Here is a 15,106-nt window from a genome sequence, read left to right as displayed (position 1 = left end):
TTTTGTCACGTGACTTTGTAGTCATTGAGTTAATAGAGCAACAACCGCCATCTTGATTTACTGACGAATTAAAGATAGTTTTGTCAAGGTTTGATTGCAACAAGTATGTTGGTAGAGACTATTGACAAATGTTTTACCACGATATGTGAAGTGTAGTTCAAGTCGAAGTTGTTTTCTACACTGGAAACGGCTTTTACCTGCTTGATTTGTTTCTGCATGTAAATTATTATTTTGAAAGTAAATATTATTTACCCGTTAAGAAAGAACAGTATTGCAGATAAATTGGGTGTCATGAAAGTGAAATGATTGAAGAGATGGTCCAGTAAATGTGTGATGTAATGCTGTATATCTACATAAAAGGTGAGAAAATAAATTCTCGTCACTTCTCAATTATTTCGAGAAGTCTGCGATGAACGCTCTGGAAGGTTTTCATTGTATTTAGCCTGACTTGCTATTTTTTTTTGGATACCTGATGTCAAAGTGTTTTGACAGTTATGGCAACTGTTCAGACGTTATTTGTTTACATTCATACGTCTACCACTCGAAGACTGAAATATTTACGAAAGATAGTGAAGTCTACAAAACATTGAAATTGTGTTAATAATTGTTACATCAGAATTTCCTTTTCCATAAGTTATCCATTAAAAAATGTTGAGCTTATAGATATCTTTAAAATAATAGTGTGTACGTAATGCGTTTTTATTCTCATGTTTTTTTTTCTTGCACGATGAATTTGGCATGTGTAAATAAGATTGCAAGACACAGAATGCAAAGACATTGTTTTGTATACTTTAGCTTGCTAGGTTTTGACAGTCACGTCGAAGATTTGTTTGTTAGGAAACATGCAAGCTCCTAGTGGAATTCCAGGTGAGTGTTGTTGATTTTAACCGTAATTTGTATAATGTATTGATTTACGAGGAAAACTACGAGTACAGTAGAGTCAGTCATCTATGTTGACAAAAAAAAAGCGTTGGGGGTTTAAGTTATTTTCGATTGTATCGTAATCAAATCGCTTTGCTTTTTACAATGATTATACGTCTCTGGGAGATATTTGGTTTGCTTGTTGTGAGATTCTTAAAGAACGTTGTTAAAGTAAACTGTCATTACAAACACCTGACAAACGTAGTCAGATCAGATAGAAGCAAGCGATGTTTTGAGTTTTTTGTTTACTACACATAGTTTTTATAACGACATTTGTTATTTAAATGGCAGATTATACGTATGGTCTGTTGTTTTACACGTTGAACTTAAGATAACGAAAACATTTTAAACTATCGTAGTGCATTTTCTTGAATTATTCAAATACTTACGTAAATATAACATTTGCTTTTTCAATTTCCGTCTCGATTTTTTGTATCTAATTTATAATTATTGATTTTGAGCTTCTACACTACTGGTACATTGTAAATTCTTGCACTATTCTATCATATACTTAAAACATACTCCTCTCCAGTATGTATTTGTAACTATGTACGCTTTTCATTTATACGTATTTTTTTATGTTGTGACAATCTGCCGTTTAAATTTTAAACTCTTTAGTAATTCATTTGAATTAAATTTAAAGATCATCAATATTAACAATATTGTCTGAAGTTATATGTTTGTTTTAATTTTAAAAAGTCTATGAATTGAAGTATATTTTAATGTTTGAATATGAAGACATTTTTTACATAGAAAATAATTTTAGACCTTCCAATTTTTGTCTTTGAAGTCTGCTTTTTATGTGTTCAGCTGTCCTAATTATAGATACTTTAGCCAATGGTGATGTATTTTTTAAATGTAGTATTTTTCATCCTTCATTAATTGCATTTGTCTGCATCAAATATTATAGCTGTTTTATGGTTATACTACCTGCTGATGTTCTAAGTAAAAGACTTGTATTTGTTTGTATATAACTACAGTAAAATATTTAAGAACAAAACATTCTTTAGTCAATGTCTTTGTCTATTAGATATTATCATGTAGACAATCATCATACTTTGGATTTCCTCTTTCTTTTGAACATGAAGCACAGATAACTTAAATCTTTGAATTTTGAACCAGATATTCAATTTTTGCATAGTTCATTTTAGGTGTCGCTTGCTTTTCATTCGATTTGCTTTCAATTGATCTTCAAACATCTGATTGGTTGTCAAATTCTGAGAAACCTTTCAAACTTCAGACAGAATTTGAAATCAAGTCATAATTGAAAGCAACAATGTTTGGCAACATTTTCTGAAATTTAGATTGATATCTCAAAAAAATAATTTCATACTTTTAGGTCAAAATTTGATTCAGAGATGTGTGATTGTTCAGCGGGATCAAAAAGGGTATGGATTAACTGTTACTGGTGACAATCCTGTCTATGTTCAGTCTGTGAGAGAAGGTATTGTGCTATTGCAGAAAATTTTATAATTGTTGTGAAATTTTTTTGTCAAATAGTTAATTGTAGAATATGCTAACTCCTGTTTTTGTCGTTTTAGATGGTGCTGCAGATGTTGCTGGTGTTCGTGTTGGAGATAAGATTGTGAAAGTACACATATTTTACTGTGCCTTGACTAAATATTGTATATGATTTGCACTTATTAAATTGATGTTATATATTTAAAATTTACTTTTGTTTTTGAAAGGTTAATGGAACGCTGGTGACAAATTCTAATCATAAAGAAGTTGTGGACTTGATAAAATCTGGATCATATGTTGCTCTTACATTACTTGGAAAACCTCCTTCAGGTAGTTCTGAAAATTGTTAGTATATCTTGAATATTGTTCTATGAGTGTAAAATAAGAAAAAATAAGATGCTTTTTCTAGTTGATGTATCTTTCAAGTAGAATCATAGAAGCAGATATATTGCACTTTTTATGCCAAATCAATGGCAGTGATGGAAACTTGAAAAATTTGTGTGGGGGTAGAGGGGGCACAAGATTTCACACTACATCCTACTAAGAACAAAAATGTCAAGACGTTTTAATGTTTATGCGGGGACATGTGTGTACAGTACAACATTTGAGTGTCCGTAATCAATAGGTAGATTATCTTTAATTTATATTCAATACTTATGGAACCAATATGGAACCAACATGGTGCTTCACATCTGATCAATGTATAGTAGATTATCATTTGTGTTGATTTTTGTGCTTTCATAATTACTATATTGATTTAGAATGATTTTCCATTTACTCTATAATTGCCTTGTAAATGTTGTTAAATGTTATACATGACAATTGTGAACTCGCAACTTTTTTTCTTCATTCATAGTGCTTCCACTTTCAGAAATTGTAACTCCACTTGTGTCATCTCCAACATCGCCAACTGTTTCTGTAAGTAATATACCATAAAATAAGATTATTTGTTAAAAGTTTTTCAAGTCGTTGTCAAGTTTTTTATGTTAAACATGTCATCGAATCATTCATGAATCATGAAGCTAATCGTTAAAAACTCCCTACGTCTTGTCTGTTTTGGTTACTTCAATTGTTTTTGCTATTTAATATCTACATTAATTTATATTTACTTGTATAATTTTTCTTAATAATAATGCAGCTGACCCATCTTTACTGCTGTGATTTTCACACATGATTTATTAAGCTAATCAATGATTATGATTTTCCTTCGGTCAAATGATTACCACGCGCGTACTCGTATAAACTCGTTTGTGTTCAAAGTAAATACGTGTCTTAAATGCGTTAAAATCTCCAGTCTTGCATGTTATCATGATTTATAAGTTTTACAGTATGAAAGCATGTGAGATTTGAGTTAAAACTTTTGCGAGCGTGAGACCTTCGTGAAATCGCGAGTTGAAAGACCAAAATAGCAAGATCCTAATATCAAACGTGTCAACTTAATGATAGCATAACGTTTTTGCGTTGCTGTATACAAAACATTTTTAACCATTATGTACCATGTTTACCAGTCAAATAAGTTCATCATCTCCATTAAAACGAAAAGTACTTTTATTTTTACTTTGCAATATTCAACGAATGAAAATTTTTCTTATTGGATAATAAACTATCTTGACATTTGATACCTAGTAGTTCAGTGTCTCACCCTGTAACACGAGACCTTTCCTTGTTATTGGTTTTATTGCGAATTGCCTTCGTTTCATTCAATTCAATATGTTGTATGATGATGGGTAAATTTGATCATTTTATACGGCGGAATAGTATAAGATTTTCAAAAAGACAAACTGACCCTGAGGTGGGTAAGTGTAAGACTTGTGTTTCTGTCATCAATGAAAGCAACTAGTTTATTTCTATATTGCCATCGAATTTTCGTCATCTATATTAATTTCTACTAATGTAAACATAAGATAAAATTCATTCTTTATCCGAGTCATCGATCTTTTTATTTATTTGATTGCCGGCATTCTGCTCACGATTAACTTTTGTGTGCAGTGTGCTATCTCTCCAGCTTCATCTTAGCCGACGGATGAACGAAATGTTAATGCACAAATGTAGTTTTGTTTCTGATTTGAAAACTCCTTGAAAGTTATCGATTTCCTGATTACTGAGAGGATTTATTGTAAAAACGATTTAACAATCATTTCTCATGACTATATGTGAAGATCTATATGAATGACCTAACGTTTGTCAGCTGATAATCATCTTTGAATAGTGATCACACCTTTATACAATTCATATTTCGGCTTGTATTATCGTCAATCAACTTATGGCAAAAAATAGAAGAGTTTCTGTGTAAAGTATATTTTGCTGGAATTCGAGTATGTACTTGTGTCTTATATTTTAATGTGTTGTCGAATTTGTCATTTCTGATTTTTCAGATGAACGGTTTGCCAAGTTACGCATGCCATATCACTTTAAGCGTTTTGTGTGACCTTTGCAACGCGATGATTTCATTTTTCCACAATGTTAGTTATGCCATATTAAATATTTTTGGAATTGATGAAATTCTCAACGTTTGTGCACTTAACGTCCTCGATGTCACGTGCTCCATCGTATCCCCTACTATTTACGTATTGTTATCATGTCTCAAGTTAGATTATGACTCGCCAATCAAATATTTCATTGTGCTGGGATGTATAATTATCGGCATATGAGTTTACATAAGACTAATGTATCATTTATGAACGACTAAAAATGCGTCTATTGGTAATCACTGGTTGAGAATAACCAGAATTCAGCAAAATTAAGAAGGCTTTAAGTCATTGACAAGCCATTTCATCACTGTCACTCGTTTAGGAGTGACAGTGAGATTTAGCATAGGTCTAAAAATCTTTTGCCGAAGGAAAAATCGTTTTTCCAATGCGTGTCTAAAACTTAATAACACTTAATTTCACGATTTCTTTGTGTACATAAAATTTCAGACAATTTGTAGGAGCAGGAAGAGCGTTTTATCATTTTCTAAAACAAAACACTGCTATATGTTCCATTTTTGAAAACAAAACACTGCTATATGTTCCATTTTTGAACATTTATCTCTTTACAGGAAGCTCTGTGATCATAAAGTTTTGACTATATAATTTTCAAACGTTTACACAATTAAGCAAAATGAAAGGGTAAACCTATACTCTTGTCAAAATCCTCTCTAATTTCGAATGCAATTCATCTTTTTACAGGGCAACCTTTTCTCAATAAGGCCGGCTGAGAGCTAGAGATTTTCTTGCTCGCCAGTTTTTTTTTTTGCCCATGTAATACAGTCGATTTGTTTAATTGTTGCTCTTCAAAACATAACGATGACTACATAAAGTGCACAAGTATATAAATAATTAAACTTGAAATATTTTACATTGGTTTTTAGCAAGTTTGCTTTTATTTTCTACCGCAAAAGTTCAACGTCTTGAATATATTCGAGCATATGTAGACATTGGAAATTTATTTGAACATTCTTGGACTTCGTAGGAGTCAACAGTCTGCTTAGGAAAATAAAACGTGTTTGGTTTGAAAATGAAACTAAACTTTTAATCTTTCGAATATTTTTCACGTTAAAGAAAATGTTAAAAGGTGTAATTTTTTTAATTATTATATTCACATTGTACAGGATATTATGTTTTTCTATTAGCTAATAAATATGAGATTATTATTCTTTAAATTTACTATCAGATTTATAAATAGAGTCACAAGTCTCACAACAAAGTTGAATAGAGTCTTTTTGATTGCATTTGTATAATACAAAAAAGCATGATTGTACAAGATATGTAGAAAAAATGACATTTAACTTGTGGAATAAATACCATAAAGGTCTAATACTGTTTTGGATTTAAATTCAACTTATATGATCATTGTGTGTGAACTATCCATTACATTATTTGCTAAAATTACATGCTAAAATAGTCAATTTTTCATTTTAATTGCTGTTCATTGGCTTAAGTTATCCAATAGATATAACCATGAAGAAACTTGGTTAGTAAATAAATATCAATAATCGTTATATTTTTTGCTTGAATTGTGTCAGCAGCGGCATTCCGTTTTGCTGTAACAACCGTGTAGTGGAAAGGATAGTTTTATGCATTGTAGGTAATTAATTATTTGGTTTTTACTGTTGAAAGGCTTTGCTATATGTATCATATATGTATCATCATAATTGGTAGCAAATATAATAAAAATCCGTCCTCTTTCATTTAAAAATGCTGCTTATAAATTAATTTATGTATGTATATATGATTGTAAAAGCAAAAATTTATGTTCGCATTTGACCTTTTCTCAAAATATACCATTAATTAGCAAGCACACGATGAAAGTCCTAATGTTGTTTGTAACTAAGGAATTTCAGAGGAATGGAATGTATTAGTGCTATTTATATAATATTTGTAACATTGTATTGGTTTAGCGAATTCATTTACAATAAAATGATTTTTATTTTGTTTTACCGACAACAATATTTTAATACAGAGTCTTATATTTATATTCCACTCTTTATTGATAGCTTCTTGTTAATGTTATTGTAATTGAGAGGATAACATATTTGTTTATCTATAAGTTCATGATGTTATTTCTTTATAATAATTAAATGTTATCCCACAGAACCCATGTAAAGCTATTTTTTAAGTTTTTCAGAATTTTTAGGTTTAAGCTTTATATACTGGAATTATGGATGTGATATTTAGGGCATATTTGAAGAACTTATACCATAGTGCGCGCTTTGAAGAACTTATACTCATAGTGCGCTCGCTGTTTCATTTTTTAAATATTTTGATGATTGAAGTTTTGTGTGTGTTTCATATCCATTTAAAATGAGCAATATTATGTACTTTGCTCGGTAAGAATCTGTAAAATAGTCATTTGAACTGAATTGAATATTTGTTTCAATGAAAATATTTAAGTTTTATCTTTGTGCGGAAAGATAAAGAGTAATGGAGCACCTTGCGAAAAGGTTTTTGTTTTGAATTGAGGAGGCTTTCATGAATAAGAAGTTTATTTGGCATTATAATATTATTAATTGCTCTAAACATGTCGATACAGTCGATATGTCATTAATCTAATTTAAATATTTATTTTATCTTATTCAAATAAATGTTTTGCAAAGTATTCAAACAGTTTTACAGTTTGATTCAATTAAATTCTTTCAACTTCCTTAAACCATTTAGTAAGTCTTTAAGATAAACAGTTTTTGATCTTAAACGAAATCTGAATATATAATTTACGTTAACGGGGAGGATGATCCCTGATGTGAACCATAAACCATTAGAATAGCTCCATATCCGTTTTATGAACAAATGAAAAGACCAGTTATTTTGTCGTGTAAACAAATCAACTATTTACCTGTGAAATGCTGTACGCAAGTAAGACGAAACGAGAAAAATTGTGAAACAAGTAACATATTTATCGAGTTGTTGTCCTTTTGGAGTAGATAACTCTTTGCTAGATAGAACGATTCTTTTTTGAAACTAGGACATTGCAGCACTGTAACACTAACAGGTAATAACTTTATCATTGACATTATGCATAGGAATTTCCTTTATAACTACATTTATAATTTAGTTTCACCATTATATAATCGTAAGGACTATTTCTATTTATTTAAGAATAAAGATGTAAACATATAGCGCTTGCTTTTTCTGTAAAACATGTCTGACTGTGAATAATACCAACTGATAAATAGCCGTTCTATGTTATGGTTTAAAACTGTTCATTCAGACGTCAAATATAATATTTTTATATATATGTGTGTTTTCTATTGTAATTACTAAAGCTGTCGTGTTTGCTTGCACTAAAGAAACATGGGATTATTTGGGGATAAAGTAAAGTTTCAATAAACGTCAAATAAAACGATAAATTTCCATTTAATTCATTCTAACGCAAACTTATAATGTAAATATTTCAATGTTTAAACCAGGTGAGTGACTATTAATAATAAATTATCTGAATGAGAATTACATGATTTGAAATGTCTAGCATTAAATCTTATACTTGTAGTTGTCGTCGTCTCGATAGTGAAACCTATTGTAATAAGATTTACCTTTGGTATTATACAAGCATAAATTTTGCTTAAGCAAGATTTTTCACTTTATTTGTTTGTGTTCTTTTACAGTGGGATAACATCGAAGAGAGAATTAAGAACATTCGTCGTTATCTTGAGCAAGAACAGATTTTCGTCAATGTAAGAAAATTTCTTTTACAAAATTCATTTCATGCGAAGCTTTTTTTGTTTTGTATAGTGTGAATGAATATTGGATAACGCTGTAGCTATATCTTGCTTTATTCAACTTTTATTGTTTAAACATGAAAACTCTGTTATCATTTTTTATTTTTCTTCTACTTTAATATTATATTGTTCTACGACGACATTAAGAAATTTATTTTAGAGAATTCAGTCTCAATTCGATGAGAAACCCAGTCAAAAACTCGAAAAAGAGGTAAGGATGAATTAATGTCTTTGTTTATTGTAGTGCTATCGCTATGCTTGTACGTTTCCGCTAAATTAATTTTTTTACAACTATTGATATGGTTATTGCTAAAGTTTTGTTGATGATATGATAAAAGAAAATGAAAGTAATAGATTCAATAGATCGTGAAACTGTTTTCATGTAGTTTAATGTATAAGTTTTCGCTACATAAGAACCAACAAAGTGTTGGTGGTATGTTTTTTTATATATTTCTTATTTCCATGATAAGAAAAATGTTAGTACTTTAAATTTTGCATTGGGTTTTGTTTGATGAATGATATTAATGAATATCTAGTGAATATTTCATAGCTATCAAGTGTTAATTATTTAATTGCCATTTCACAGTCTTTGAGATTGGATAAAAATTGAACAATAGCTGACACCTGAATTTTCCCTTTCATACCTCTCTATGGATAATTATATCATTGAAGTTTGCATTTCTACTGAATCATGCACGTCTTACCTATGTATATGTGTTTGTGTAAACTATTTTGTCTTGTGACGAGTATTATTGCTCTTTCGTTGAAAATTGACGGTTTTATAAAGCGTGAGCATGAATTTATGCGTTTTTTGTTTTGAAAATGTACGGCATTCAAAGTATGTTGTATTTTCAAATAAGCATATCGTTATTAGCGTTACTATCCTAGCAGGTATTGTTTTTAAACAATATACTTGTTCGTCTTTGTTCGCAATTAAAAAATTGGTTTGACATATTTTTCATTTACTAGCGCAACAGAAATTGTTTCTAATCGATAAAATTATTTGTTACTTTAAAATTGGTTTAACATATTTTTCATTTACTAGGGCAACAGAAATTGTTTCTAATCGATAAAATTATTTGTTACTTTAAAATTGGTTTAACATATTTTTCATTTACTAGGGCAACAGAAATTGTTTCTAATCGATAAAATTATTTGTTACTTTAAAATTGGTTTGACATATACTTCGTTCACGTTTGTGTTTGCAATAATGCAGCTTACAGTGGTTTTTCTTCTCATAACTATCCATTTTTTTCAAACACTTAAATAAGACTATATCAAATTATATTTTATGCGCGTGCTGTAGTTTTCGTTCATTTTATTTGAATGGTTGGTTATTTAAAGTTTTTTTGGCGTTCTTTTAATTTCTTAGTTATAAAAAAAGTTCATTATATTTGTTCATTATATTAGTTCATTATATTAGTTCATTATATTTGTTTTTTCACTCAGCAAATAAAGTACGTTGCGAGAAAAGTTATAAGCTAGTTTTTGCATTCCAAAAAAATGGCAAAGGAAGACAGCTGCATGTTAACCTGATATGATTTTAATCATTGATCCATTTGAACTGTAGCATGCAATTTGTAATAATTTGTATGAGAAATTTGAACGTTGACTTACTAATTATGAAGAAAACGGATTTTTTGCAATTTTTTGAGTGATTGTCACTATGTTGTTTCTAGCTACTGTGTATAAGTTAGCGTTTAAACTGGATAATGTGATAAAGTAAAAAATCAGTTTGTTTGTTACAAAGACTAGCAAGTTTACCAGAAATGCTTTAGTTAAAGGAAATATTTAATGTCTTCAATACGACATGTCGTACACTTGATTGTATTATGTTATTAAAATGTATGATCAATAAAAACTGATATTTTCTTTCTTTTAAGATAATATATAATCGACTAAAATCAACTATTTATAATGAGAACGATGTTCAATATATTGTTTTAATTGAATGTATGTGGATTTAACAAGCTGTAACTATATGGTAATTAAGAAAAAATACCAAATTGATCCTTAATTATTTCATTTTATTTGTTTGCAGCTTGCAGAGTCAAAGAAACGAGCGAAAGCTTTAGAGCAAGAACTTAACGCGTTATTAGTAAGAATATTTATTTTATCTTTGTCGTTGCGTGTTTTTGACAGATGTTTTAGTGTTGATGTAATATGTATTATGATTTATTATGAAAAAGCTGCAGTATAACGCATGCGTTGATTGGTGTACATCTGAGTTTACATTAGCCTTTGCAAATGTGAGAAATCCATTTGAGATCAGTCAATTAAGTCTAGCAGAGAGAATTTAAAAAACGATCATAAATACATTTTACAGGAAAAAATAAAAATCGTTTTAAATTTAACTGTTTCGCATTATTTTTATTTTATGCAAGACACAAAAGATGTTTTTCGTGTTTGCATTGCACTTTCGTAGACGGTTGTGAAAACTCTCGAGGAAGTGCAAATGTGATCTGATGTCAAGTTCTCCCTAAGATCACCTCAGTTTGCTTTATAGCCTGTGTAAACATGATGAACATCTTTTATTTCTTAAATAAGGTTTTGATATACGTGTGCTCAACTTAACGATCGAATTTAAATTTTTTCACCGCACTCCGGAAATCTCATCAGTTTTTTAGTTTGTTTACTTCAGTATATTGTTTTAGAACTTGTCTTTTGTCATGAACTAATATTTCTTTAGAAATATTTCCTGTATATATAAATATAATGTATTGTTTATTTCATAAATTTTAGTCTTGTTTACCTTATTTTGTAACCGAGCAATATATGATGTATAATATTTGCCTTTATGGTGGTAATATTGTAAGATCACGATTTGTTAAACATTTGCATTGTGTGATATAATATCTTAAGAAAACTGTTCGCTCAAATTTAATTGTTAAAATCCTGAATCCATGGGGAAAAGACTATAAACATTATGATTTATGTAATTATGCATAATTGTTTCGCCATAATTTGAATATTCATGATCGTAGTTAAAAATGTTCGTTTACATATTGCCTATTATCATTAAGTTTTAAATTGTATGTTATGATTAGTCATGAAACTCGTTGCGTTTAACGTCAATTTTTTGTTTATTTATTGATCTTTAGACGAACAGATCAAGTATTTTGCCATTATCTGGGGAGACTTCACCGACAGATCCAGTTTTTGGTGTTGATCTACCAAAGCGATTAAAACCTGAAGCAAAGGGTGTATATGATAATGTTCCAGATGTCCAGGGTCGAAAAGTTAACAATCGTCATATAAGCATGAGCGGGGATTTTCCAAAATCAGTAAGTAAAGAATATTCACCTCTATCATCTATTTTTGTCTTTTCTAATTTCCTGTGTTTTCCCTTTTCTAATTTCCCTGTGTCCCTATATTTATCAAAGACATCTTTTTCCTCGTGATTTTTGCGTCTTTAAATACAATCTTCTTTACCTCATCTCAACTCACACATATGTGTACTAATCTTATCACACATTTTACCTAAACTTTTTATGTATTAAATAACCGGTATTATCCTTTACCTCAATGTTATCCTTTACATAACGAGTGTAGAATATAAGTACACCGGACCACTCCAAATTTAAGGCTCACAGTAAATTTGACTTCTGTTATGTTTACTTACTCCTTGACAATACGTATACGTACATAGCTATAACATACACTCTGATTCTTTTATAGCAAAGTTTCAGTTAAAACCAAGAAATTCTTAGAGTTCAGAAACATTTTCCAGTCGACAATTTAAAGAAATATAAGATAAAAACTACTCGAAAGAACGTCATCTTGTAAACTCAAGGTTCAAGTTATATTTGCTAGAGGCAAGATTTAAAAAGCAATATTGCCACTTTATTTCAAAATCATCAAGCCTAGTTCTTTGAAATATTGCTTTTAAATCTCGTCTCTTGCTAATATAATTCAAATGAACAATTTGCAAGATGATGTTTTTTGTAGTTTTATCTTATATTCCTTCAGTTTATATTTCACATTTAGTATTCTGATATATTTTTCCAGGCGGGAAACGTATTGTATAACGAACATTAATGCCCAGCATATTGCAATAATATGAATTGCTATTGTAATTAGAACTAACAAAAAGATAATTTTTTTGGTCGTGCGACATCTTCAGAATGATGATCTAAGTTTACAAAATAAGAATATAAATGACACTATTTACAATGTATGAATAAATTAAGTAGTAATAGAGAGATCAGCCAATCATAGGGAGGATAGAAGAGTGACTAAGGAATGGAAAAAGTGTTTTTGTTGAGATCAGGTTTAATATTCGAAATAAGTAATCTTTCACGAAATAATAGTTCAAGATTGGAAGTAGAATGTGAGGAAGATACTATGGAAGAATTGTCAGGAGAGGGGATATGTCCTGTTTCGTGACAAGGTGGCACAACAAAATTAATTAACTTTGACACAACTTTCTATGATTTTGCTCTGCAATCAAAGAAAAAAAATCTTTTCCCCTTTGCTTCTTATGGTGCATTTGTCTTTTTGCATCACTTTAACTATAATAATCAGTTAATCACTTGTTTTTTGCAGCACCTCAATTTTAATAAGCCAGCCGAACGAAGCGAAAGTTTTGCTGGTCACCGTCCATTAGTTAGAAAACCTGGCTATGGTCCCGGTAGTCATCGGGTAAATATACAACATGGGATTTGCTTGTAACTCCTTCATAATCAAGTGGTGTTGTTTTTCTAAACAACAGATTCAGGAAACATGATAAATTATCTGAACAATTCTGTGGGATTTGTCGACCTTATAAAATTAACTAAGCTCGATATTGTTGCTGTATTTTTTAACCTTATATGCGAATTGGTGTTTGAAACTTTAGAGATATTGCTCTTATCAAAGACTGAAAGACATGCTATTGTTAATATATTTATTTAGTCGAGATCCCTTCCTGGAGCTGGTGCTCACAAAGCGGATATCGTTAAAGCTGTTACAATTAATGGAGAAGAAAGCAACGAAGATGAAAGCCATAGTCTTGATATGAGTGATTCGGGAATCACTGCTGTAAACATGCCTTATCACCAACAATCAATCATATGCCCTGATGATGATGATTTCCCTTCGGAAGATGAGAAGGTAGATGTTATTTTTCCAGAAGATTATTTCATTTTGTATCCATTATTACCTTGTCGACTTGCGTTAAGTTAATGTAAATATTGAGAATAAGCTACTGAATTTAAGAAAGTTTACTTTATATGGGAAGGTACAACATCATTTTTGATTCTATTATAGTGTGAAGATCACGGCCCATTCAATGATCTCAATTTACTCAATCATAAACCAGGTGGGAATGAATATTGCTAGTAAGAGTATAAATTTTATGTATTACGATCACCTGTCCGGAATTAATTCTTTTTTGCTTTAGCTCATATGGCTGTATTCCTTCATTATCTGATCTCAAACAGTGATCCAACAAGTTTGGTAAGGATTTTGCATTGCAAGGCAGAGTTCAGCTTTTGAGCGCGGAATTCATAGTCATTTATTGTAGTTGCAAATTGTTTTAAAATAGCATAGCTGAGACATTAACGACATAGTTGAAATATTGATTGAATAAAGTACAGCCATTACGTTATGTGGTTAGACATTTTAGGAAGTTACGTATTTTTTTATGCACATTTATGTTCTTTTTCACTTATATCATTGTTGATATTTAGTTATTCTGGCTTGTTACGGAAGGATATGATGAGGGGTCCTCCAAAGATATGAGAAAGTGGATTTATGAAATATATTCTACATTTTTAGCTGATGGAGCAGTGAGTAGAATTTTTATACTTTACGTTTGTCTTTGTAATTTAGTGTAATGAGTTGTTACGTAGAAGTGCTGGATTTAAGATTTACGATTTCGATTGTCTGATTAGATTAGCTACGCTTATTCTCAATTAAATTTCTATTTTTTCCTTTTTTCGTCTCATCCGTTCTTGTGTTTTATAGCCATTGAAATTCGATGACGACTCGACATCTGAAGGAATAAAGAAAATTGGTAAAATTGTAAATCATGTAATATTAATAAAAGTCTTGCTAAAGTTTTTCATTTGTCATCTAGACCGCCATGGTCGAAAGTTAAAAGTACTGATTTAACTAACGGTGTTTTTTCTGCTTCAATTTCTTGCAATTTTTTGTGTTCAGTAAGCAAATGTGTCACGAATATATCTCATCAAAGTAGCTAAAAATAAAAATTACTCGTTTTTGCAGTGTATGTTTGTACAACCTCATGCTTGTTTTCCATTTTGTACGGTAGTACATTACACATGCATGCATAAACATGTTCGACTTTCGGTTAATGAGTTTCATTCGATTGTAAATATCTTTATGGAAAACTGTGGCATTTAAATCTGCAGTATTTTTTCATATACCTTTCGTAATCCTTTACATTACTTAGAATCTGCTTTATCGAGCGCGAAATGCAGCGAGGAAACATTAAGAGGTCTATTAAAACCTCTCAGGTCAGCTGATAATGTGTTTTTATTTTTAATTGTTATTCTTGCGCTCACTTGCATCTTCCATCGCATTTAT

The 15,106-nt window shown here is 30.2% G+C and overlaps 1 protein-coding gene across 5 annotated transcripts in view; it reads left to right on the top strand.

Moving 5' to 3' along the window:
• Window positions 1-25: 25 nt before the first annotated feature.
• LOC124445721 (rho guanine nucleotide exchange factor 11-like) overlaps window positions 26-15,106 on the top strand; it is a 32,326-nt gene continuing 17,245 nt past the window's right edge. For 2 of the 5 annotated variants that reach the window (XM_046996468.1, XM_046996466.1), the window contains exons 1-17: window positions 26-360; window positions 796-867; window positions 2,261-2,365; window positions 2,463-2,512; window positions 2,610-2,712; window positions 3,239-3,300; window positions 8,465-8,533; window positions 8,739-8,789; window positions 10,620-10,676; window positions 11,680-11,862; window positions 13,124-13,219; window positions 13,472-13,669; window positions 13,826-13,877; window positions 13,959-14,014; window positions 14,248-14,346; window positions 14,525-14,573; window positions 14,973-15,036. In XM_046996468.1, the coding sequence (XP_046852424.1) occupies window positions 843-867; window positions 2,261-2,365; window positions 2,463-2,512; window positions 2,610-2,712; window positions 3,239-3,300; window positions 8,465-8,533; window positions 8,739-8,789; window positions 10,620-10,676; window positions 11,680-11,862; window positions 13,124-13,219; window positions 13,472-13,669; window positions 13,826-13,877; window positions 13,959-14,014; window positions 14,248-14,346; window positions 14,525-14,573; window positions 14,973-15,036 (1,319 nt within the window). In that variant the 5' untranslated portion in view covers window positions 26-360; window positions 796-842. Of the gene's footprint in view, window positions 361-665; window positions 685-795; window positions 868-2,260; window positions 2,366-2,462; window positions 2,513-2,609; window positions 2,713-3,238; window positions 3,301-4,072; window positions 4,175-7,676; window positions 7,852-8,464; window positions 8,534-8,738; window positions 8,790-10,619; window positions 10,677-11,679; window positions 11,863-13,123; window positions 13,220-13,471; window positions 13,670-13,825; window positions 13,878-13,958; window positions 14,015-14,247; window positions 14,347-14,524; window positions 14,574-14,972; window positions 15,037-15,106 lie in introns of those variants that run through there. The other 3 variants (XM_046996467.1, XM_046996469.1, XM_046996470.1) reach the window with 3 other exon arrangements.

This window comes from Xenia sp. Carnegie-2017, unplaced genomic scaffold (assembly GCF_021976095.1).
Source record: "Xenia sp. Carnegie-2017 unplaced genomic scaffold, XeniaSp_v1 HiC_scaffold_22, whole genome shotgun sequence".
NCBI classification, from domain to species: domain Eukaryota; kingdom Metazoa; phylum Cnidaria; class Anthozoa; order Malacalcyonacea; family Xeniidae; genus Xenia; species Xenia sp. Carnegie-2017.
Note: the sequence above shows the minus strand (reverse complement) of the source record. Positions and strands in the feature narration are given on the sequence as shown.